Source organism: Malaclemys terrapin, chromosome 2 (genome assembly GCF_027887155.1).
Source record: "Malaclemys terrapin pileata isolate rMalTer1 chromosome 2, rMalTer1.hap1, whole genome shotgun sequence".
Taxonomy (NCBI): Eukaryota; Metazoa; Chordata; order Testudines; family Emydidae; genus Malaclemys; species Malaclemys terrapin.
In genome coordinates, this window is record NC_071506.1 from 1,788,822 (window position 1) to 1,814,828 (window position 26,007).

General features: G+C 45.1%; 1 protein-coding gene across 6 annotated transcripts in view; it reads left to right on the forward strand.

Annotated features, from left to right (window-relative positions):
* The window catches only part of LOC128831750 (uncharacterized), an 82,355-nt gene that overhangs the window by 19,909 nt on the left and 36,439 nt on the right, over positions 1-26,007 (forward strand). For 5 of the 6 annotated variants that reach the window (XM_054018481.1, XM_054018480.1, XM_054018477.1 and 2 more), the window contains exons 8-15: positions 1,740-3,132; positions 7,367-7,592; positions 12,434-12,646; positions 12,788-12,994; positions 14,659-14,840; positions 17,393-17,510; positions 18,855-18,944; positions 25,840-25,959. In XM_054018481.1, coding sequence (XP_053874456.1) covers positions 1,740-3,132; positions 7,367-7,592; positions 12,434-12,646; positions 12,788-12,994; positions 14,659-14,840; positions 17,393-17,510; positions 18,855-18,944; positions 25,840-25,959 — 2,549 coding nt within the window. The remainder of the gene's footprint in view (positions 1-1,739; positions 3,133-7,366; positions 7,593-12,433; positions 12,647-12,787; positions 12,995-14,658; positions 14,841-17,392; positions 17,511-18,854; positions 18,945-25,839; positions 25,960-26,007) is intronic. The other variant, XM_054018482.1, reaches the window with a different exon arrangement.

The following is a 26,007-nucleotide window of genomic DNA, read 5'->3' on the forward strand; positions in this document are numbered from 1 at the left end:
CTATAAAAACTCCCAGAAATAAATTAATTTGGCTATCACAGCACGTCATATTTATTATGGCACATAGTCCTATTGTATAGAGAAATTATAGTTGTCTGATTTCATATAGATAAACTTCCCTTTTCGTATGAGGAATGTCGCGCACACAGTGTTTTGGAACCAAATTTGCCTTATCCTACAGACTTGGAAGTAGCTTACATCTGTTGCTCTGGCTCCTGCATTTCAGTTATTTAATTTAATTATTGGCGATATCCCATCTCCTAGAGCTGGAAGGGACCTTGACAGGTCATCGACTCCAGCCCCTGCCTTCACTAGCAGGACCAAGGACTGATTTTGCCCCAGATCCCTAAGTGGCCCCCTCAAGGATTGAACTCACAACCCTGGGTTTAGCAGGCCAATGCTCAAACCACTGAGCTATCCCTCCCCCCATATAAAGTTATAAATTTGATGTGTTTATATTTTTATAGACTCTTTTAATCTTTCAGCATGGTTTTTCTTGCATTCCTCATGGCTGTGGACAGAGCAGCCTGAGTGGTATGGCTAATGCAGATTGAATTTGCTAAAAAGTATACAAATATTGTAGTTCTCTAGCCTACTAGTGTTCTGGAACACTGGCTTCTGTCTCAAGGGTATGTCTACACTGCAGTCATGGGCTTTTGGGCCATCTTGTACAGTCCACACTGACGTGCACGCTGCTCAGCTTCACTGCTCTGGTACCTGAGGTAGCTAAACTAAAGATAACTTAGATATGTCTACCTGAGTTGTGATTAGTCTAGACCTACCCTAACACAGATGTGCCTCAGCAGGCCTATATTTATGCACATAAACACAAGGCCCCCATATTTCTCTATCACAGAATTCATCCCTTAACAATCTCAACTTTCATTAAAAAAAGAACAGTTTATAATTTGCATGATTGTGAAGATTGCCTCAAAAATGTAAACCAGTGCCCTGTCTGAGTCTGTAAAGAGACAAAAACAAATAATGTTGGTTGATCCATTTTCATCCTTAAATCTGAGGGTAAAAATGATATTCTCAACTAAGAAAGCCTCTATTAGTAGAGTCTAAACAAATGAAGCTGCTCACTCTAAAATGCAGCTGTTCTCTGTTGATGCAAAACTAATGTCGAATCAAGGGGTGAGGGTAGAGGGCACCCAAATGTTTCAAGTTATATCTTTTATTTCTTTGAACAACCAAAAACGTGCCAGGTACTCCACATAAGCAAGTATACAGTCCCTGCCCCAGAGCTTGCAGTCTAAACTTGGATATGACAACAAGTGTGGGTTATGGATAAATGAAATAGCGGAATTTAGGAGAGGAAAGGGAGAGGTGAAGCAAAAAGATCACGTGGTTACACAGTAAAGCAGTGACCCATTGTTGGTTTTAAACCTGCCGTGGCCTTTTGAGAGACAAGTCATGGGGGTGGGGTTTGAGAGAGAGAGGGAGGTGTCCTGGTAAACATTAAGGAGGGCATTCCATGTATGGGGATGGCTTGGAAGAAGGCAGAAAGGAGCAGGATTTGAGTGAGATGAAGGGGATATCTAGGCTGGCATAATTGGTGGAATTCAGGGAACACGGGAGGGAAAGCAAAAGGAGACAAGGTTATAGCTGAGAAGTTTGAATTTGATAGGAATATAAGGAGCCAAAGTGGGGATTGAAATAGTCTAGATTTCTGTGAATACCAAGTTAAATGTTTGGTGTGTGTGGTTTGTTTGTTTTTTTTTCCACCTCACCCCCAGATTTAACACCTGCAGCCACAGTGGATTGGAACACTAACTCACCTATACAAGAACAAATCACATCCCATGTAAGACTAGGCGTTAATTCCCAGATGCAGTTAAAAAGAAAGCTATCTCATGAGGAGCATGATGACAGTGGTAACAGAAGCAGCATTTCCCCTCTATCCAAAATGTGTCCCCCTGTCGTTGCAATTTCTTCAGAGTCTGCTGATGAGGAACCAGCACCAAATCAAAAGGAAATTGGCACTCCTGATGCTTCAGGATCAGGCAGCACTTCTCAGACCAGTCTTACTGAGCCTGTTACCCAAACGCCATCCAAGTCTGAAGCCAAGCACTCTTTATCACTGAAGAAGCTGAAAAGTTCCTATGAATCCATCCCTCCTTCTGCAGTCAAAGTGAGCAGTGCTTCTCAGAAGGCTGTAGATAGTAATGTAAGGAGATCTCTTCAGAGCTCTTATTTCAACAGTCAGTTGGAACTCTTTTCCTTTAAGCTTCCGCCTCCTGAGGCAAGTGATTCTGCCGAGGTGATTAATAGCCACCATGAGAGAACTGCCAAAGAGGAGGACTTTGCTGAAGATAATCAGCATGGAGACCAGCAAAACCAGAAAGGACAAACTAACCTATATGATTACATGGATGGAAGAGTTGCTTCGGAGCCTTGTATTGCAATGGGATCGAAAGACCCCAGTGACTTACAGACTACTAATGATTTTAGTAGTATGAGCAGTGTGCCAAAACTAGAGGCTATGGATTTGTCTAGGTCAACATTGAACAGTTTAGCTTGTGAACCTGCTGCCTTTCCTGCTTTCAAAGAAGAAAATCTGCAGTGTTCTCTGCAAGTACAAATACGTGCTGACACTTCTGATCATTGCAGCCTGGACTTCAAGGAGTATCCTACAACTCTTGTTCCAGTAATCTCAACTTTGCATGAATGTGGTGCCTCAGAGACTTCAGTAAGCTCTCTGCCAGACCATTCGTTTCGACCAGTGTCTATAGCAAATCTTCAGATTCAAGACATGGTCCTCTCTCCATGTAAGTTTAGCCAACTAGCTTCGGAACGTGTTTGCTCTTCAAATGAAGAAGCTTCCCGCCATTCCGAGGATTTAGGTGAAGATATGGAAGAATTCCTATCCATGTCTACAGAGAGTTCAAGTGCTATTGGCCTCTTGTCTGAAACCAAACATTTGGGCAATCTCTCTGATGCTGAAAATTCTGCTCCCAAAGCAAGTTCCAGTAATACAAACCTAATGGAGAGTGAACTTCAGAAAGCCTGGGCTTTATCAGAGGGAGACATTGAGTTTCAGTTGAGTCAGTGTCAAACTGTGCTTGATGAAATTTCCCAGACTCTGTGTGCTGTGGAGGGCATTGATGTAGTGCACATGAAGGAATGGAGGTAAAGCTTTATTTTTGAGTCCGCAGCTGTCAAACTAATGAAACCGTGGTGGCGGGGGGGGGGAGGACAGGGTTGTGGTGGTCAAAGCATACTGATAGGCAGGATTCCTGACTCTCTGCATGACTTTAGGCATGTCCCTTTAACCTCTGTGCCTCAGTTTACCCATTTGTAAAATAGTGTGAGTAACCACTTCACAGGGATGTTTTAGGCTACTATACGTGGCAAATTTGCTGAACAGTCCTCGTTTTTTATCTCTGAAACTTGTCAAATGATCATAAATGTTGTAAGAAAATTTCTTTTGGGTAGAATCTCTTCATGTTTGGTGTCAGCCCAGTGGTGAATTTCTTAAGGAAGTGTTGAGGAAAAGGTATCCAGCCAGTATGGGTTGTCAGTATGAAAACATAAATTAATGGGGTCAGAACAGGAAACTACTCAAATATCCAGGAACCTGTTGTCATGCCTCTCCAGCGTGCCCTCATGTGGCCTGTGGGTGTATTACACTTAGTGCCCCTTGAGTCTTTTCAATTACAATTCAAAAACAATTACCCAGACCAGGTTAATTCAACCCTTCTTTGCGCGGTCTACTTTATTCACAGTTGCAGCATATTCCCCTTTACCAGGTCGGGTTTATTAACTTGTTCTACAGCAGTAACTCACCTGTTTAGTCTCTCCAGTTCCTGCCCTCCCTAGATCCATGTAAAAGTCCTGGTCGGTTTCCTCCACTGTTCAGAAGGCCCCAGCCCTTTCCCCAGACATTGGTTGGACTTCAGACAATCCCTCATGTCTCATTTCTTAATACAGGATCCTCCTAGCTCTCCTTCTTGGAGCTGGAGTTAGACTTTAGGCCTACCGTAGAGTCTCAGGCACCTTTTCCCCACTCAGTCCTTCTCTGCTCAGTCTGGGAGGGTTCACCAGACAGCCTTCCTCTGCTAACTCAGGGCTGTGCAGGAGCCTCTTCACTCCCTGTAGTATCTGAGGGAGGAGGCGGTGTTTATACAGGCACTTCTCCCAGCTTATTCTTTATTGGTTGGGTGAGAAGGGAGGCTTGCCCCACCCTCTCTGCAAGGCTCCTGGCCCTGGACCCTTACAGGACCAGTGACAAGATTCCTTCTCCATTCCTGTGGCCACTTCCCCTCTTGTTCTATCCCCCTTAGGTCTCAGGTATAATAATCTATTGGCCCCTTAAAGAGCCATCCTATGTGGCGGGGTGGACTAACCTCTAGGTGCTACTGCATTTAAAAGGCAGACCACCCAGGGACACCCACATAGAAAAAATTTAAATTAATAGGAAACACTGATTACCTGAATGTGTTTTCTTAAGGAGTACAAGTCTGTGCATGCTCCACGTGTTGATATCCATGTTTTAAATTAATATACCTTTTGCCTTTTATGCACTCTTACCAATTAATCCAGCTTCACAGAACTGCAGTATTCCAAACCTCTGAGCAGCTTCAAGCAGTTGTCCCTTAAAAAAAAAAAGAAATAAAATCCTCAGCCTGCCATCGAGATATATGTGCATTTCACACACAGCTCCTCTAAAAAGTTAAACAAAAAAATACCCACCCTCTTGAAACCCAAGACTGGTCATTCAGTCCTGCACCAGAGACAGGTTTAAGGTCTGTTTATCTTGTGATATCTAAAAATTAGAAACAGAAGCTTTATATCACTGGAAACTTCTAGTCAATGTGCATAATGAGTATGGCTGGAATACAGTAGTACAATATTGTGTCCCTGTTTTCCTTCCTGTAATACTTCTGCCTCCTCCTCTCCCTCACACTAAGTCACACCACACACTGGCTAACAAAGTCTTTCCAATTTTCTGGGGTGTTTTATTTGGCATTCTTGTTCTGTGAAGGGCCTAAGGGTATAACATAGACTTCTCCTACCTACACGTCTTAGGCCAGTCTCTTTAATTACAGTCCTAGACCAACAGCACCTGTCTTTTTTAAAAATGGAAACTTAAATTGCAAGCTCTTTGGAACAAGAACCATGTCATGAATTTGTGCAGTCTATAGCAGAATGGAACACTCATCCTGATCAGGGCCTCTGGGAGCTAATGCAGGATAAATACTGCTAATAAACAGTCAACACTGTAGAAAAATCACTCTTCCTAACTATAGGCTAACGGTTCTGACTGAAGCTCACTGGCTTGTCTCATTGAGCTCCTAAGGAAGACTAGCAGCAGGTGTTTTGATTCCTGTTGGGTTAATTGACATGGTGGCAAAGGTCACTTGCTAAAGCAAACCCACTTTGTGAACTCTTGCTAGTCCTGGATAAATCCCTGCAAAAGATGCAGGGGTGATGGGTTTTCTTTCCAAAGGCTTATCTGGATTAGGATGCTATTGTCTTTGCTGAACCCCAAAGAGCTAGTACATCCCATCATACTTCCAAAGTAAGCATAGTTCTGTGATTTTGAAATTTATTAGATGCACAACTGTGATACTTTTCAGTTAGTCTGGAGCAGACTTAAGCACCCTTTAGATAGTTGCGATTTTCAGTATTCCTGTGGTCTCTGGAGCACTAAAATACTTAAAATACTGGCACATCATTGCGCCATTGACCATACAGAACATATATATGTTAGTTATATACAATATAGAGGAGAATTATTTTTTATTGCATTTGGATAGAGCACCCCAGTGGAACTTATTGCTAGTATTTATGTGTTGTCATGTTGAGGGATCTCTATGCTTATCCCTTGCTAAGATATATTGCTTTCTTGGTTTATATAACAATTCATGATACAGTTTTAACAGAGCTCTTCAATTCTTAAAGAAAACCGAAGTTGAATCCTTTGCGGAAGATTCTGAGTCACTTCTGTGATATTTATTAATTGCTTATTTCTTCATCTTCATCGTGTTCTTGTTCTTCTTCTTCTATCATCAAAATCCTGTTCCTATTACGCCTCTGGCATTTAGGGCAGTAACGAAACTCCTCTGCTCCTGTCTGTTTCTGGCAAGTCTTTCAATGGTTCCCCAGCTGTGCCCCAGGTTTTTCAGCTCAACTTCCACAGCTCTTCGCCATGTTGGTTTTGGGTGGCCTTGTTTTCGCTTGCCCTCAGGTGTCCATCTTATTGCTACTCTGGTGATGGAATCAGTTTCCATCCGAAGCACGTGGCCATCCATCTCCAACGCTACCTGGCAATGATGGTGCTCAGATCCTCTTGGCTGCATTGTGTCAATAGATCTTGGTTTGAGATTGTTCTGGGCCAAAAGATACGGAGGATTTTTCTGAGGCAGGTTGTATGGAATGAAGACAGTTTGGACTTGTCATACTTTTTCATTCCCCAGCATTCTGCACTATAAAATAGTGTTGAAAGTACGCAGCTCTGATAGATCTTGAGTTTGGCTTTGGTGTTGTATTTTGATGATTTCCAGACTATATTTAAGCTCCCGAAGGTGTTCCTGGCTCTATTGATTTTGTTCTGGATGTCCTGGCTTGTTCCACCGTCCTGGCTGCTTATTTACCATAGGTGTAAATCTTGAAGGTAGACAGTTTATTCTGTAGAATAACCTTAAATCTTGTTGATTGCTGAGGAGAGACTTACAGGTGGGGAAAAAAACCAGAGTGTTTGAGAGGGATCAGATTTGCTCATGTGCCTAGGTTGTTAAGCAATGACCAAGCCTGGAAGTCATGTGGATTTGTCAAACATTGCAGCAAGTAAATAACAGTATTAGAAGGTGCAGCAATCCTATCAGGGTAAGAACAGATGATACCTAGGTTCCACGGCCAGAAGGGACCATGGTGATCATCTAATCTGACCTCCTGTATTACACAGGCCATAAACTACCCCAAAATAATTCCTAGAGCAGATCTCTTTAAAAAAAAAAAAAAAAAATCCAGTCTTGATTTAAATGTTACCAGTGATGGAGAATCCACCATGAGCCTGGCTAAATTGTTCCAGTAGTTAGTTACCCTCATGATTAAAGTAGGTGGTTGTATTGCTGTACATTGTAAGTGAAATGTTTGAGGGTGGCGGTGGGTTCAAAAATACAAGAAGTAGGATATGACTCTCTAGTTCTGATTTGATCTCTGGTGGAGTAACTTTGGGAGCGTGGTAGGTAGTTCAACTTATATGCAGCTATAGAGTTCATCTTGTACGTAATTTATGGCTTCAAAACTTGCATCAGTCAGAATAGCTGCTTATGCAAACTGAAAGCTTAATAAGTTAAATATTTGCCAGGTGACTGCTTCATAATTCTGCCCTTTTTTTTTTTTTTTTTTCCAAATAAAGAGAACAGATTGAAAACTTGCAGAAAGATACAAAAATGCCAAAGACCTACATTGCAGTGGTGGGGAACACTGGGGCAGGGAAAAGCAGCTTGTTAAATGCCTTGCTGGATGAGGAAGCGGTGCTGCCTACATCTGCCATGAGAGCCTGCACTGCTGTGGTGGTGGAGATCTCCAAGACTGGTGGGAAGAGTCTATATGAAGCAGATGTGGAGTTTCTTTCTAAAGAAGTAGGTAGCAAAGATAAATCTAAATATCCAATGGGTAAATTCTGCCAGCAGAATGGTTGTATGACAACATTGGGAGCCTATGGTGTTAGGGTAAAGGGGTTAAAGAAAAGCAATTTCATTCCTGTGGAATGCAGATGCATTTTGTTTTGGCACACAACATTTCATGGGCGAAATCTGAAATCTATGACCTGTCTGTCTTCCCTCACTCCCTGTCTCCTCATGGATGTGTCCTCTAACTTTGAATTCTGAAACCCATTAACCTAAGTTGGATTGTCTTGCTCCCAGTCTCCATCCTTTATGGGTTTCACTACACTCCTGAGTGAACGTTCCAGTTAGCACAGACCCTGTAAAGCCACTCTTCAAAACTAATGGGCATATTCTTCATTGCATGTGAGGGTTAGCCACTTGACCCATAATCTTTTCAATGCCGATTGAACAGTTTTACTATCATCTGAATGCTATTCATCTGAAAATATTGGGTACCCCTCTAGATCTTTGGGGTTGTATTATAATTTGTAGGGGTTTCATAGATTCCACGGCCAGAAGGGATGACTATTATCATCTAGTCTGACCTCCCATATGACACAGGCCATAAAACTTCCACAAAAATTCCTAGATCGTATCTTTAAGAAAAACATCCAGCTTTGACTTAAAAATTGTCAGAGATGGAAAATTCACCACGACCCTTGGTAAATTTGTTCCAGTGATGGTTCTCACTGTTATAAAATGTGTGTCTTATTTCTGGTTAGAAGTTAATAGGTTTCTAAACCCAGAGAGAAGTAACATAACTAATATAATGAGATAAAAATCTCTCTGGCCTTGTTCCAAAGAGATGTTAAGGTTTGTGGGGTCTGTGATGATGGTACTTTGACCTTTTAGCTGGATGGTACTTTTACAATTTTCTGTGCCAGGGTTTGAAAATTCCACTTGTCCTTAGTGAGCAGAATGTTTTTCCCAGGGAAGTGCCATTAGCCTCTTCCTAATTTAAGCTTAGACTTGCATTTAATTTAAAAAATGGTTTTGGGTGCCTTAATTGTTGGGTGCCCATTTGAAGGAGCCTGATCTTCAGAAATTGCTTCCCTGTGAGAATCAGGCCCTTTGAAAAATGTCTCAAGTTTTGCGCACACAATTACGGCCTAAGTTTCTTCGAGTGACCTCACCCTTAGAATGTTTGAATGGTGAGGGGAGAGACTAGAGGGAGCTTGTGAGCACTCCAGGAGGCACAGCTAGTAAAAATTCCACTGTCTGAGCAAACCCAATAGGTGCATCCCATGAGTGTGAATATGCAGAGCCTATTTTGAAGAACTTTGGTTACAGTTAAGTAAACTTCATTTCTTCTTCAAGTGCTGGTCCCTATGTGTTATCCGCCATGGGTATACGTGTGCTCCATGTGCCTGAGACAGGAGAATTCTTGCAAGTAATGTCCATTGGTCTGCATCTGTGCTCCTGCTGTCCTCATGCTCTGCACCAAGATCATAAGTGGTAGGGTGGTCTAATTGCCTCTCCAGTTGCTTCATCAGTTTTATCTTCAGTGTAGTTATACTAATAGAAGTGTTAATGCTAGCTAGTCGCTGGATAGCGTCCCCTCCATGGGGAACCTTCCCAGCTTCCTGGTATGGAAATTAGATTATATCCAGAATACTGGGCTTTAAAAGCTGCATCTCCTGTCCCTGCTCTTTTCTTGTCAGTGATGACCATCAGCATTGCCTGCACTGCCTCAGGGAAGCTCATCTCTTCACCAAGTGCAGTATCTGTTGTTTCTACCCCAGCCGGACCTGTCAGATGTGGGAATTCTGACTTCATGGGGAAGGCTATAAGGCCCCAGTCAGACCCAGGCTGGGGGAACCTCTCTGTACATTGGCCAGAGTCCTCAAGTAGTGTGCCTCCTAGCATGAGGCCTGATGCAAGTGTGAGGAAGATCACACCTAGGGACCCTCCATCAGGGTTTGCTCAGGAGAGCAGGGGACACTCTCATAAGCACAAAAGCAGACCACTCTGAAGAGGACGATCCTCCCCTTCTCCCCACCCTCCCCAACTCCATCCAAGTCAGGCAAGTCTTCATCCCCAGGTCCCAAAGACTTAGCATGTCTTGAGTCCCAGGGCCACTCTATAAAGGTGCATAGGAACAAGGTTCTGCCGATACTAGACTCTGCACTGGCAGCGCTGCCATTGGCAGGTACCATCTGCAGGCCTTCCTGGAGCCCTAGGCACGCCTAGCAGTATGAACCAAAGGTGGTGAACCAAAGTAGGCCGTGTCAGAATAGTAACATCAGGGTATCCACTAACCAGGTAAACCTGTTCCTGACTGGAGAGAATGGACAGAAACACACAGGCCCCTCCTAAAGATAAGGATGGGATGACAGAATAATGGATGAGGGTGTTTTGTTCAAACTAGGAGGTACAAGTGTTACCCGCACACTCTAGGGGCATCCCACTGTTACCCTTCGGTGGGCTCCTGGGTTAATTTAGGCACCTCCACCCTAACCCAGTTCCTAATGCTCAAGGCCACCCATACCCAATTCCTAGGGTTCAAGGTGTACTCTTCTGTGGGTTTTGTGGGGCTTTTTACCAGTAAAAGAGCCTTACACAGTAATAGTCTTAACCTCTTATTTATTAAGTTACCACAACAGAATACAAATGCTAAGCATACAATGCTCACCACTCCCAATAAGTCAGACTAACTTTTCACTCCACGAACAGCATAGGAGCAACACAGACACACAGCAGCATTAACTCCACCATTGAGACTGAAAGTCAGAGAACCACCAGTACTGACAAAGAGCACTCATTGGGAACCTCAGTAATGCTGCAACCCCATAAGGATCCACCAACTCAGAGCCTTCCTATGTCAGCTCCCTTAGTGTGGGTAGACCGAATCGTGCACACCGCAGGTAGAGCAGAAGGACTCCACTCCAGGGGACGTCTTTGTTTTCCTGGATCTGCAATCTCCTCTGTTGCCAGGACTAGCGAGCTCTTGACCCCACCCGGAGACATGGGCTATGGGAAGAGAAGTCTGTCTCTCCTCCCCCCTTCCTCCCCAATTTGGTCTACCAGCTACAGCTTTCCTTCGATAGGATCAACTGCCCCATTGATTGTCAGACCTGACCTTGTTATGGGGGGAGTCAGTTCCTCCAGTAGATTTGTCATTGCCTCATTGATGGAGAACAATCCAAACAGGAGATCAAGAGCTTCCTGGAACCAACCTCCCCAACTCAAACCAGGACATCCCTCCCCTCGGGACAGGTAGTACCCCCTGTGTCTTGGGGACCTCTTCAACCCTTTTGTCTGGCCCTGTTGGATCCATGGGCCCCATACACACAACACCCAAGATCTGTGTAATCTAATAAGGAGTCAGATCACCCGTCTCCTCTAAGAGAACAACCAGAGCTTCTTTCTGAGCCTACAGAAGAGGAAGAGTATGGTTCTGCTGGTACTGACAAGGGTATCTTCTATGGTTAGATGTTCGGCTGCGTATGTGTGTTCTCCCTGTGTGCTGTCCCAGCTCTGTGAAGACAGCCGGCACAGCAGACCTTGAGCTAACCACGCAATGACCACAAGGTCCATTAAGGTCCGAAGGCACCAGGCCAGGATTATTGTCGACAAAGCACAGTAATAGCACCTGGTAGACTCTACGAGGAAACTAAAACGTGTATGCCAGTGACAATGGACGCAGCTCAGTGGATGGCGGGATTTTCCATTCCCCCCTCAGCTGGACCAAGACACGCTCTCTGAGAGATACCTCTTTAGACCCTGATACAAACAAGTTACATGCTGCCCCCCTGACATAGTTACTGCTCCCTGATGTGGCTAGTTATCACCCATCTCCTTGTACATGTTGGTTCGATTAAAACATCTCTATTCATCACACTGTCATCCTGACGGTCTCTTTTAGGAGGGGTCAGTGTGTTCCTGTTCTCCTTGGGGAATGTTTTTGTACCATCCTTGATATCGAAGATGTTCTGGTACCACTTGATATCGGGATGTGTTTGCCTGAGTACTCTGTGCCTAGCACTTCTTAGGAATGTGTGTTTCTGCAATATCAGCCCTGTTCTTGCCAGATTCTGTGAACTCGCAAGCAGGCAGAGCCTGATGTTTGCTTACAGCCTGACTTTTGCTAACTTCGCTTTATATCAGCAAAGCTTGCCCACTACTTTAGCTCAGGCCTCATACCAGGCCTCTGACACAAGGGCTTATATCTCAGGCTCTCTTCCTACTACATCTTCCTCATGATTATATCGACCAGTGAGAATGCACCTTTTTTCAGAAAATAGTTGAAGTACAAGTGGAAAAGTAGATTAAAATCAATGACTTAAATGGAGGATTTCTACTTGGTGATTTAAAATCATGATTTAAATCAATCCCCCGTCACCTTGTAGTTTAAAAATAAGAATGTTGCTCATGCTATATGTTGGAACTATCTTTTCAGTAGCCATTCTTTGTACCAGTTGTTGGCAATGCTGTTGATATTGTATGTTTAATTTTAGTGCTTAGGTACTATGGTAAAAGGGAGCTGTATAAATATCAGAGGGGGAGAATCAGAGCTGAGTGGAAAACTTTTTAGTCTTCAAGAGGAAAAAAACAAAAAAAGCTTTTAAAAATGTTTGAAAGTATTTCCTGTTTTACTGACTAGCTGGTGTAATCAGTTAAAAAATGTTTCTGGGTCTCAGCAGAACAACAGTAATAGAACGCACTTCTCTCTGTATGTGGTAAAAATACCGTAGAGCAAACAGAGCATCTAGTCTTGGATTCATTTTAACTTTAATAGTTATTCTACATATAACAAATTACAAACTTACTCTTTTGGAATATTGTCTCAATTGTTTCTATATTTCCCATTTCAGGAGTGGAATAATGAGCTGAAAGCTCTCCTAGAAGATATGAAAGACAAATCTGGTAACTTAAAGAAACGATGCCCAGATCGCAAGACTGAAGCTGGCGCTGCCTATAGTCGTGTGAAAGCTGTATATGGGACGATAGCAGAACTTCCAAAGCTGATGGAGATGAAGGAGGTGACTCAGCATCTTGGGACAGTAAAGCACATCTCTGCAGAGAAGGTAAACACAGCATGATTTGACGTGTGACCTTCCTGCATCTTCACCCGTTCAGGCTAGTTCACACGGATCGAGATGATAAATAGAGTAGCTCAGCCTATTGCCTGTAGTGAACCTTAGTCTTCTTTTCTCTCCATTGCTTAGGCAGCAGATTTCCGCACCAAAATAGAGAAATTCATTGACTCTCGGACTGATAACTTACGCGACATGAAAGGTGGAGAATTTTGGCCCATTGTTAAATGTGTCAAAATCCGTGTTCCCGGTGCTGATGTCTTGAAGACTGGAGCAGTGCTGGTGGATTTGCCTGGAATTCGAGATTCCAATGCTGCCAGGGATAATGCTGCCAAAGAGGTAAAATGGCATCTCTGAAATTGCAGCCCTTTTAAGGCTGTGGTTTTTGTTTTTTTAAACTCTTGTGTCCCTTCTGGTTCTCAGACCCTGATCTGCATTGGAAACAGCATCTTCCTCCTTAACTGCTATATAATGCTCTTGCACACACCATGTCATTCGATATGCATGGAGAGCATGAGCAACCTCTTCCCTTTTCCCCTGGTTTTCAAACATAACTATTTGCAACACCATGTAATTAATGTGTGGCACTTGCTGCTGCATGATGCCATAGTGACAAGCTGATTACTAAAACTCTAGGATTAGTAGCTTCTATGGATAAGTGGCATTCACAGCTGCACTAATTAGGATAAAGTTACAAGTGCTGTCCATCTTGGTGCTTCAGGGCATATACTGATTGTTATTTGAGGTCTGTAAATAATCACCATAAATGTTATCATATTGCACACTGCACCACAGGGGTGGGCAAACTTTTTTTGGCCCAAGGGCCACATCGGGATGCGAAACCGTATGAAGGGCTCGATAGGGAAAGCTGTGCCTCCCCAAACAGCCTGGGCCCCGCCCCCATCCGCCCCCTCTCACTTCCCCGACTGCCCCCCTCAGAACCCCTGACCCATCCACCCCACTCTTGTCCTCTGACACCCCCCCCCCCCCCAGATCCCACGCCCTATCCAACCACCCCTGTTCCCTGTCCCTGATTGCGTGCACTCCGCCCCATCCAGCTGCTCTCTGTTCCCTAACTGCCCCCCCGGACCTCCAAGGGCTGGCTTTTAACCCTTTCTATTAGGGACTGATCATAGTACTAGATAGACCATTGATCAGTTCTCCTATAGCAATATAATGGCAGAGTTCTTTTTTGGAATTGATGTTTTACACTCGGGCCCTCTTCGCAGTACAAGCGAGTTTTTGTAAGCAGCTGGAAGAACTGTTAACCAATCAGAAGTAACACAGCTGTGTTTGTGTCTATGCAGACTTTTTCTGCCATTGCAGTCCCTTTTTGTACATCTCAATCAGCAACACTGCTAAATTGTGTTTGAATTAGTACATTCTGCGAAAGTCTGGGCAACTGTCTTATAGTGTCTCAGTAGGTTACAGAGTGCAAAAAAAACCTGATTAACGTTAAATTTGGAAAATGGTTCACCACTGTTAGACACATGTAACTGTTATATAGCAACTCTGAAAGCCTCGGCACGTAAATAGATTTGGAATTCTTTTCTTTTGCATTATCCATCTGGAGCTTCCACTTAATATTTCTAAGGGCTTGTCTCAACTTACCAGGGGTCGATTTAGTGAAGACGCGCTAAATCGACTACCGATTGCTCTCCCATTGACTCCAGTACTCCACTGGAACAAGAAGCATAAGGTAAGTCGACGGGAGATTTTCTCCCCTTGACCTAGTGCGGTGTAGATACTGCAATAAGTTGACCTAAGGTACATCGGACCTAAGGTTGTTCACGTAGCTGGAGTTGCGTAACTTAGGTCAACTTAGCCCTATAGTGTAGACCTTCCCTAAGTGTCACCCTTCCACTTAGACACCCATGCAGGTTTGGAGATTCTGGAACAGCGTTTCTGAATGTATTATTTCATAAGAATTGGTTGAAACTCTCAAGTTTTAGAACTAATCACTACAGTTTTCCTGTAAACTGACTTTTCTTTCCATCTTTTAGTATTTAAAGAACTGCAATGCAGTATGGGTAGTAGCCAACATCACCAGAGCAGTGGATGACAAGACTGCCAAAGAGATGCTGAGTGCAAACCTGCGGAGACAGCTGCTCATGGATGGCCAATATGGGAGTTTAGCATTTGTTTGTACTAAGACTGACAGCTTCAACGTTACAGAAATAATGAGGTAACTTCAACGCTGCTCCAGTAGCATGTCTTGCATGAGGTAGTGGTTGATCACTCAAGCTCTGTTAAACTGAGAACCTCTTCAGCAACTTGCCAGGGGTACAAGAGATGCTCTTAACTTTCATAAAATGGGACAGATTACAAGTAGAGGTAGAATGTAGAGGTGATCCCACTGAGCCTAAGGGCTCGCAAGTTACTGTGCAGCAAGCCAGGGTCTGACTCTGCAGCTCACCAGCTTGCTGTGCGCGAACATCCTGTGTGGACACTGCTACAGTACAGTGAACGTCGGTGTGGCTTCTCATACCTGGGGCTTGTCTTCACTATGGAGCTAAATCGGCGCTGCTGCAATCGATGCAGCGGCATTGATTCAGCGGGTCTAGTGAAGACCCGCTCAATCGATGGGAAAGTGCTCTCCCATCGATTTCTGTACTCCATCTCAAGGAGAGGCGGAAACAATGTCGGCAGGAGAGCGTCTCCCATCAACATAGTGTAATGTGAACCCCACGGTAAGTAGATCTAAGCTATGTCTACTTAAGTTATGCTACTAACGTAACTCAAATTGCGTAGTGTAGATCGACCAGCAGCGGTAGTGTAGACCTGCCCTTAGGGCCCTACCAAATTCACAACCATGAAAAACACGTCACGGACCGTGTGTGCTTTTACCCTATACTATGCAGATTTCACAGGGGAGACCAGCATTTCTCAAATTGAGGGTCCTGACCCAAAAGGGAGTTGCAGGGGGCATCACAAGTTTATTCTAGGGGAGTTGGGATATTGCCACCCTTGATTCTGTACTGACTTCAGAGCTGGGAGGCTGGAGAGCGGCGGCTGTTGGCCAGGTGCCCACGTCTGCAGGCAGCAGTGCAGAAGTAAGGGTGGCAACACCATACCATGCCATCCTTACTTCTGTGCTTCAGAGCTGGTCTCCCGGCCAGCAGACACTGCTCTCTGGCCGCCCAGCTCTGAAGGCACCGCAGCCGTCAGCAGCAGCGCAGAAGTAAGGGTAGCAGTACTGCAACCCCCCTATAATAACATTGCGATCCCCCCACACTCCTTTTTGGGTCAGGACCCCAACAATTATTATAGCACACTGAAATTTCAGATTTAAATAGCTGAAATCATGAAATTTATTATTTTTAAAATGTTATGACTGAAATTGACCAAAATGGACCATGAATTTGGTTGGGCCCTACTCATACTACTACTTGTAGGGCTCGCCATGTAAACCAGTCCTCAAGTGTGCAGAGTTCAAGAAAGGATCAATTAAGTGTTCTGGTTTGGCCGGGGTACGCTAGCGGTTGGCTATATGGATTACTGGCCACAGCAGTGAACTAAGTTCTTCAACATTTCCAATCGTGATGAAATGTCCCTAACCTTTCAGTTGAATTACAATGGACTGTACCACCTGTAGCTCACACTAGTACAGTGCTCTTAGGATATAAATTGCTATAAAAGTGCTAAATGTTTATCTGTCCTCAGAATGTCTGTGTGCTGGGCTTTCTAGTATCTGCAAATGTTTTGGCCCGAGGGCCACATCGGGGTTGCGCAACTGTATGGAGGGCCGGGTTGGGAAGGCTGTGCCTCCCCAAATAGCCTGGCCCCTGCCCCCTATCTGACTCCTCCCACTTCCTGCCCCCTGACTGCCCCCCTCAGAATCCCCAACCCATCCAACCCCCCCTGCTCCTTGTCCCCTGACTGCCCCCTGCCAGGACCCCCGCCCCCATCCAACTGCCCTCTGCTCCTCATCCCCTGACCATCCCCTCCCAGGACCCCCTGCCCCTAACTGCCCCCCGGGATCCCACCTCCTTATCCAGGCCCCCCTGCTCCTTGTCCCCTGACTGCCCTCCTGACCCCATCCACATCCCCGCCCCCTGACAGGCTCCCCGGGACTCCCACTGCCAACCCTCCCTGTTCCCCATCCCCTGACCGCGCCCCCAGAACCTCCACCCCATACAACCGCCCCCTCTTCCCTGACTGCCCCCCAGGGTCCCTGCTCCCTTACCCAATCTCCCCTCCTCCCCCCACCCCCTGACCAGCAGCAGGAGCTTGCAGCTGCGACACGCGGCCAGAGCCAGCTGCGCTCCCCACGTTTCCCAGCAGGAGTGGCGGGCCAGAATGCGGCCCACGCCGCGGCGTGGCTTCAGGGAAGGGAGGACAGCAGAGGAGGGGCCGGGGACTAGGCTCCCCAGCCGCGAGCTCAGGGGCTGGGCAGGATGGTCCCATGGGCTGGATGTGGCCCGCGGGCTGTACTTTGCCCACGTCTGCCCTATAGTATGAGGGCCCTAGATTATAGTGTGGTATGCAAACCAATGAGCCATAGAACTCACCCATCTGGAAAAGCTTTGCAAACAAAACACGTGGCACAGGATTGTCAATTTGTTCACAATGAATTGCTGTTAGTAATCAAGCAATTAAAGCAGAATATCTGTGTAATTCTTTTACCACAAAAATATCCACTTAATTCCAGTAGAATATCGGAGTATGCAATGTCTTTTTTTTGTAGTGGCTCACTTTTTTTTATAGCCTAACTTTTAAATGACCTGGATCTTGCAGTGACCTGGATTTAAGAGATGAAATCCAGCCCATAGAAAAATCACTGGAAGAGCTGGAAAATCAGCGGGTGCAAATGGAGATGGAGAAGGACATACTTTATGCTCAACTCCAACAAGAGGTTGGTAATTCTTTTCCGCCTCCTAGCACAAGACACTGGGTGGCAGATATGTTTGGGTCTGGAAACAGCCTCCAGGCAGTAGAAAACTATGTTTGTTGGTGGTTAAAACAGCTGTTATCCTCCAGCTAACTTCACCCCTGCCACTTAGACTCTGATGGGCTGTATTTCAAACCTGGAGAAAGGCTTTTCATGGTTAGTTGTTCCAGTGGGGAGAAAAGGAGGATGGATAATCCAGAGATCAGATATGAAGAAAATCTGACTCAAACCTTGGGAGCAGCACAATAAGAGGAGATGTAGGGGATCCTCAGCTCTCAGACTGCCAGGTTAGAGAGGAAAATGCTCTTACCTCTAGTCCATCACCCAGGAGACAGTGCTGAACTGTACCCTACAATATGTTCCTCCAGTGTTTTGCCCTGTGTGGTTTGAAACAGCCTAAGCAATAGAGCTTCCTCTTCTCTTGGAAGGCTATTCCATAGTCTAAAGAACAGAAGTTAGGCATTGTACGTCATTTGTGATAGGTCAAGAGAAACTCAAATAGCTATTGCAGTGGATGGATGGATTAAAATTTTGCCTCAGATACTAGGATTGATTATTGCTGATATATATTGTGCAACTAACTATTTTAAGCCATCAGACTGTGCGCAAGTCTATATGTCCTATCCCTGTAACCCTCTTCCTTCCTTCCCCATGTTTTCCTGTTTGGTTACTCATTTCTTTTCTCTAGTCTTAATCTGTAAACTCTTCAGATCAGGGGTCGTCTCTTACTGTGAATTAATATAGCACTCAGTATAACAGGGCCCCAATCCTGATTTGCTACAAAATAATACTGAGAATTATTAACATACAGTGATAGCTAGATTAATTTTATTCACTTGTTAACAGTGATACAATTGTATAGGGACTTTTTATAGAGAAAATAAACAAATTATGCCTCAAGAGCTTGGAGCCGGCTTAGATACGTGTCTTCTCTTCTTGTGTCATGGTCCTCAGGCAAGATGGGTGGAGAGGCTTACACAAAATAAAGTTGAAGTTACTTGTCTTTTACTTAATCTCAATTTTATCACTATAACATTGATGTGGAGTGCCAGTCACTGCTGTGCTTGGGTGTGATGAGTCTTGAGGACTCCCTCAGTGTTCTCTTCTGGGAACTTCAGTGATTTGTGCAGTAGAAAGCTTTGTTGAGTTCAGTTTTGTCTAGCCAAATGTTTCTAGTTCATGGAATTTTTCTGACTTAACCCCCACCCCCCCCACCCCGCCCCATGGGGGACAGCCTGATGATTGGAATAGTATGGAGCTTTAAATTTCTAATGTTTTTAATGCTTCCAGTATTCTGTTCTTTCATAGCAGCAACGGCAAGGACCTGGTGCAGAAAATCCAGCCTCATTCCAGAAAGAAAATGACCTTAGGAAGAAAATCCTAGAGAAGGAATTCAGAGTGAGTGTCCTTGGGAGCCATGATCTGACCAACTTTTTGTTCAAATGAGGAAATGTGGATTCTTCTTCAAGTGATGGTCCCTAACATGTTCCACTGTGGGTTATGCATGCATACCATGTGCCTGGAGCTGGAGAATTTGCAAGTATTGTCCACTGGTCTGCACGTGCGCCCTAGCTCACCTCATGTTTCTGACAGAGTGGATAAAAGGTGGGGCAGATCAACTGCCTCTCCAGTTCCTTCTCACCGCTGCATGAGCCAGGTCGGAACCTCTCTGTGTCCGTAGCTTTAGCTTCATCCCTTAAGATATTATTTAGCTTTGTTAATTAGTTTTTAGCGCCTTGTACAGTTAATAATTTTAGTGTTTTCATAGTTTTGTAGTGCTAGATTAATCATTGGGGGAACATGTCCCTTCCCCCTAATGCCCCATGTGGGTACTGGACTGAGCCCAGGACTCAGGGCTTCAAACTGTTTTTCCTGCCTGCAATCCTTCTTTGTCAGTGACAACCACAATGCCTATATTGCTTTGGGGAAGCTCACACTGCAATGAAGTGCAGTATCTGCCACTCGTTCCCCAGCCGTACCTGGGAAGGGCAGGAACTCCACTTTTGAAAACACCTCCATGGAAAAGACTGTGAGCCCTCAATTGGACCCAGACTAGGAAAAACCCCTGTACATCAGCCTGACTAAGCAAGGCATGGGCCTCCTGCTGCTAAGTCTGACACTGATGCCAGAAATGCTACCCCCATTGACCCCCTGGCAGGATCTTCTCGGGAACCCAGGAAGCATTCTCATATGCCTGAGACTGTCTTCCTCAAAATCCACTTCAAAGGCATCGGATTTGGCTCTGAAAAGCTCAGCACCTCAGTCCAAGAGGACTTACAGTAGAACCTCAGAGTTACGAGCACCTTGGGACTGGAGGTTGTTCGTGACTCTGAACAAAACGTCATGGTGGTTCTTTCAAAAGTTTGCAACTGAACATTGACTTAATACAGCTTTGAAACTTTACTATGCAGAAGAAAAATCCAGCTTTTAACGATCTTTATTTAAACGAAGCAAGCACAGAAACAGTTTCCTTACCTTGTCAAATCTTCTTTTTGGTAGTTTACATTTAACATAGTACTGTGCTGTATTTGCACTTTTTTTTTTCTTTTGTCTCTGCTGCTGCCTGATTGTGTACTTATGGTTGCAAATGGAATGTGTGGTTGAAGGGTCAGTTTATAACTCTGAGGTTCTACTGTAGTACATCCTAAGTCCCAGAGGCTTAACAAGAAAGTCCATAAACATCAAGCTCCATAAGTACTGGAAAGCGATCAGTCCGTATTGTTCTCAGCACCTCCCAGACCTCCAGATCTGTTGGCTCTGTCGAAGACTGTGCCTCAAGTAGGAGGTGAACTGTCTTTAACAGCACCCTCTCCAGCTCTGATGGTCCAGACAAAGACAACCACTCTTAAACTGGGGAGAACTGAGTCCCAGGCCACTCCACAGGACATCTTCGCACTCCTGGATCTGGCATCTCCTCCATTGGGTCTGTTCCTTTCCAGAGATGTTGTTATAACACCACCTGGAAATCAACAGCTCAGAGAAGTTTATTGCCTGTTCCTTCTTCAAGATACAACTTCCCTTCAGTGGGAAGGTGGTACACCTCTGGAACAGGAATCAGCTTTTTCCTCATCGGGAAACTCCAAACCACCCGAGGAGCCTTCGTTTCCTTACCCTACGTATCCTTCACCACTCAAAAGACTTACACCTGCTTGGGACCAACTTCCGCATTTAGCTTGGAGCCACTGGCACTTCATGCCATTGGGGCTTCCATGTCCCCCTTTTGACCCTTCCTACTGGCCATATTGGGGGCCCTGGGACCAGTACCGCTCTGCAGAGTCTCTCAAGTCTGCTAGAGAGTCACTCCTTGCCTCCTCGTGATGGAGACACTCTGTTCCCTCCAGATCCTTCAGAGGAGGAAGAGCAATACGCACTGGATCCAGCAGTTCTGTCAGAACCAGCAAGACTGCTATCTTTGTCTCTAGACGAAGCGGTAACCCCTATGTCTCCCTCCCTCCCCCCAATGAATTCAGGCAGTTCCAGGATCTTCATTGTAGGGTTGCTGGAGAACTACAGATTCCTCATGAAGAGTTTCAGGAATCCCAGCACAAACTCCTTGACATCCTCCACCCATCTGGATCCAACAAAGTAGTGCTCCCGATAAACTAAGTTATAATGGAGCCAATGAAGGCTGTTCAGCACATTCCTGCCACCTGTGCTTCCATCCCCAACTGGGTGGAAAAATGTGCGCCAGCCAAAGGGGCTGAAATTTTGTTTTCTCACCCTCCTCCCAACTCTGGTTTAGGAAGCTTCTGAAAGGGCTAGAGAGCTACACCCACAGTCTGCTCCTGCAGACAAAGAGAGTACGTGCCTAGATTTATTGGGGAGAAAGGTCTTCTTGTCATCTAATCTCCAGTTCAGGATAGCCAACTACCAGCCATTAATGGTCAAGTGCGACTTCCTGAACTACTATAAGTTCGCGGAGTTCACCGACAGTCTTCCACTACAGGACAGAATTTGTTTCCAGGCATTGATAGACAAAGTCAAACTAATAGCCAAGACTGCCCTCCAATACAGAGTCGATGCCACTGACATATCCTCTAGAGCCATGGCTACTACCATTGTCATGTGCAGAGTTATGGCTCCATGTGTCAAGGTTCCTTGAGAGATCCAGAATCCTGTGGAGGAACTCCCCTTTGATGAGTCACAATTACTCAGTCAGAAGATGGATGAATTCCTCAATAGTTTGAAGAACAGGAGTACTTGTGGCACCTTAGAGACTAACAAATTTATTAGAGCATATGCATCCGAAGAAGTGGGCTGTAGTCCACGAAAGCTTATGCTCTAATAAATTTTAGTCTCTAAGGTGCCACAAGTACTCCTGTTCTTTTTGCGGATACAGACTAACACGGCTGCTACTCTGAAACCTGTCAATAGTTTGAAGGACTGTAGGGCTATCCTCCACTCTCTGGGGACATATACACCTGCTCCCAAGAGAAAGTTCCATCGACAATCCTCTAGACCTAGACGTGTGGCTCAACAATTTTTTCATCAGATGCCCTATGAAGCAGAATGTTCAAAGGACTCACTTCCCTGCACCTTTTGCAACAGGCTTGGCCTCCCAATCTCAACCCCCCAGTGAGGCACAATTTTTGAAGGGACCATGAGAGCTGTGAACCACTAGGCCAAACATTGTCCGACCTTCACATGCCTTTTGTAGGTTGTCTGGCACTCTCTCAACCCCTAGAATGTAGTAACAGACCAATGGGTGCTGAACGTCATCTGCGCTGGCTAGGTGATTGAGTTTGCATTCCTATCTCCTCCCTCTTTAGGGACTACTCTCACAAGACTATTTTCAAGCAAGAGATGGACTACCTATTAGAGGAAGGAGTGATAGAACATGTCCCCCCTAGATACCAAGGAAGCAGCTCTTACTTGACTGACTTTTTTTATACCCCAAAAGAAGGTGCTTCCTCAGATTCATGATGGGCCCTGACCATTTTCATTACAGAGTGCTCCCTTTTGGCATAGTGACCACCCCCAAAGTCTTTACCTTGACAACTGGCTCCTTATCGGTAAGTCATGCCAGAAAGCCCATGCATCAACTCTAATGATGCTACACTTCCTCTTCAACTAATAGCTTTCTTTGACAGGGTAACAAGCCTTGTGGATGGGGGAAAGCGGTAGATGTGGTGTATCTTGACTTTAGTGAGGCTTTTGATACTGTCTTGTACGACCTTCTCATAAACAAACTAGGGAAATACAATCTAGATGGAGCTACTATAAGATGAGTGCATAACTGGTTGGAAAACTGTTCCCAGAGAGTAGTTATCAGTGGTTCACAATCAAGCTGGAAGGGCATATCAAGTAGGTCCCATAAGGATGAGTTCTGGGTCCAGTTCTGTTCAAAAATTTTCCTTGATGATTTAGCTAATGGCACAGAGAGTACACTTCTAAAGTTTGCGGACGATACCAAGCTGGGAGGGGTTGCAAGTGCTTTGGAGGATAAGATTAAAATTCAAAACAATCTGGACAAACTGGAGAAATGGTCTGAAGTAAATAGGATGAAATTCAATAAGGACAAATGCGAAGTACTCCACTTAGGAAGGAACAATCAGTAGCATGCATACAAAATGGGAAATGACTGCCTAGGAAGGAGTACTGAAGAAAGTGATCTGGGGGGTCACAGTGAATCACAAGCTAAATATGAGTCAACAGTGTAACACTATAGCAAAAAAAGCAGTCATCATCCTGGGATGTATCAGCAGGAGTGTTGTAAGCAAGACACGAGAAGTAATTCTTCCATTCCCCTCTACTCTGTGCTGATTAGGCCTCAACTAGAGTATTGTGTCCAGTTCTGGGTGCCACATCTCAGGAAAGATGTGGACAAATTGGAGAGAGTCCAGAGAAGAGCAACAAAAATGATTAAAGGTCTAGAAGACATGACCTATGAGGAAAGATTGAAAAAATTGGGTTCGTTTAGGCTGGAAAAGAGAAGACTGAGAGGGGACAAATTGTTCTTGTTAACTTCTGAGGTTAGGACAAGAAGCTTAAATTGAAGCAAGGGAGGTTTAGGTTGAACATTAGGAAAAACTTCCTAACTGTCAGGGTGGTGAAGCACTGGAATAAATTGCCTAGGGAGGTTGTGGAATCTCCATCCTTGGAGATGTTTAAGAGCAGGTTGGACAAACCCCTGTCAGGGATGGTCTAGACAATACTTAGTCCTGTCATGAGTGCAGGGGACTGGACTAGACGACCTCTCGAGATCCCTTCCCGTCCTGTGATTCAATTATTCTTCCCTGGGGGTCAGTGTAAACGCTGGAAACCATTCTCACCCTCCAAAATCCAGTAGGACAGGGCACAGGTTATCCTGATCACTCTCTGCTGGTCCAGTCGGTTATGGTTTCCGAATTTTCTGCACATGTCATTCTGAATGCCAGTCATCCTCCCAACATTCCCCAGACTCCTGATTCAGCAGGATGGCAAGATCAAGCACCCCAACCTATATTTTCTTCATCTCGGGGCTTGGTTTTTGGGTGGATGTCGTTCTTGAAACATGCATGTTCTGCAGCCATACGAGACGTACTTTCTAATGGTAGGAAGGATTCCACTAGATGATTTCTCCTGGCTAAATGGAGAGATTTTTCTTCTTGGGCACCTCAGATATCTCTCATTTTAGACTATACCTTTTCTCTAAAGATGTCAGGCCTATCCATCAGCTTCTTGGGAGTCCACCTGGCAGTGATTAGTGCATACTGTCCTCCTTTTCAGGGTTACTTGGTCTTTGCTCACCCATTGACCACCAGATTTTGGAAAGGCCTATTTGGAACCTTTCTGACTATTCACAAGCCTACCCTTGAGTGGGACTTGAACCTTGTTCTCTCAGCATTTACAAGGTCACGCTTTGACCCTCTAGCTTCCTGCTCCATGTCTCTTCTCTCCATGAAAGTCGCATTCATAGAATCATAGACTATCAGGGTTGGAAGGGACCTCAGGAGGTATCTAGTCCCACCCCCTGCTCAAAGCAGGACCGATCCCCAACTAAATCATCCCAGCCAGGGCTTTGTCAAGCCTGACCTTAAAAACCTCTAAGGATGGAGATTCCACCACCTCCCTAGGGAACCCATTCCAGTGCTTCACCACCCTCCTAGTGAAGTAGTTTTTCCTAATATCCAACCTAGACCTCCCCCACCGCAACTTGAGACCATTGTCACCTCAGCCAGAAGGGTTGGCAAACTTGGAGTGATGATGGCGGATCCTCCTTACACTGCATTCCATAAAGAAAAGGTTTTATGTTTACACCCCAAATTCACTCCCAAGGTTGTCTTGGAATTTCACTTGGACCATTCAATCCACTTACCTGTGCTCTTCCCTAACTGCACACTTCCTCAGAGGGACAGAAACTCCACACCTTCAGTGTCTGGCAGGCCTTAGCCTTTTACCTACACAGAACAAGACCAATCAGGAAGTCCCCAAGACTGTTTGTCGCTATAACAGAAAGACTCAGTGGACAAGTGATCTCGACTCACAGGATCTCCAAATCGATCTCGGGCTGCGTTCTACTGTTACCAAATATTGAGCCTCTCTCCCACATGGGGGAAGAGCTCATTCCACGAGAGCACAAGCCGCAACCATGGCATCTCTTTAGGATGTAATCCTCCTTGGTCTCTATAATTCAGCCACGGGGGACTCTGTTCACACTTTTACGAGACACACTGCCCTAGTCCAGGACTCCTTTGGAACAGCAGTCCTTTGCTCAGCCCTATCATCAACATCTTCGCACCCTCCTCCTACTTAAGTACCGCTTGTTAATTACTCACAGTGGAATACAGTAGGGAACATCACGCTAAGAGAAGGTTACTTACCTGTAACTAGAGGGTCTTTGAGATGTGTAGTTCCTATTCAACTATCTGCTCACCTTCCTCTCTGCTTTGGATCTCCTCCGATTCACGGTGGAGAAGGAACTGGAGAGGCGGGCGGTCCACATTGTCCTTTATCCCCTTGGGTGGAGAGACAAGGTGATCCAGGGGGCATGCATGGACCAGTGGACGCTACTTTCAAATTCTCCAGTTTCAGGCACATAGTGCACATGTGTAACCCACAGTAGAATACAGATAGGGACCACACATCTTGAAGAGCCTTCATTTATCAGTAAGTAACCCCCTGTTCCTTTAAGTTACTTCCTTTGGCAACCTTGTCATTCCTGACCCTGAACAGCATTGACATTCCACTAAAACAACAATGTGAAGGTCACATGCAGCGTCAGCTTTTGGTTGCAGTTGGAACTTTGTTTTTTTTTAAATGATATCTCCTGTTCTGGGTATAATTTCATTTCTCCCCTTTCTCCTTTACCTAGATGAGTAATTTGCAAAGAGAGAAAGATATGAAGCTTCGTGACATTAGTCTGATCTGCGTTCAGTCCCGAAATAGGTTTTCCAAACAGCGGATTTGGGTGGATTTCAACAACGGCCTTCAGGTAGGAATCCTTGGGAACACCACCTCCGTCTCTGCAGAAGGGGGGACA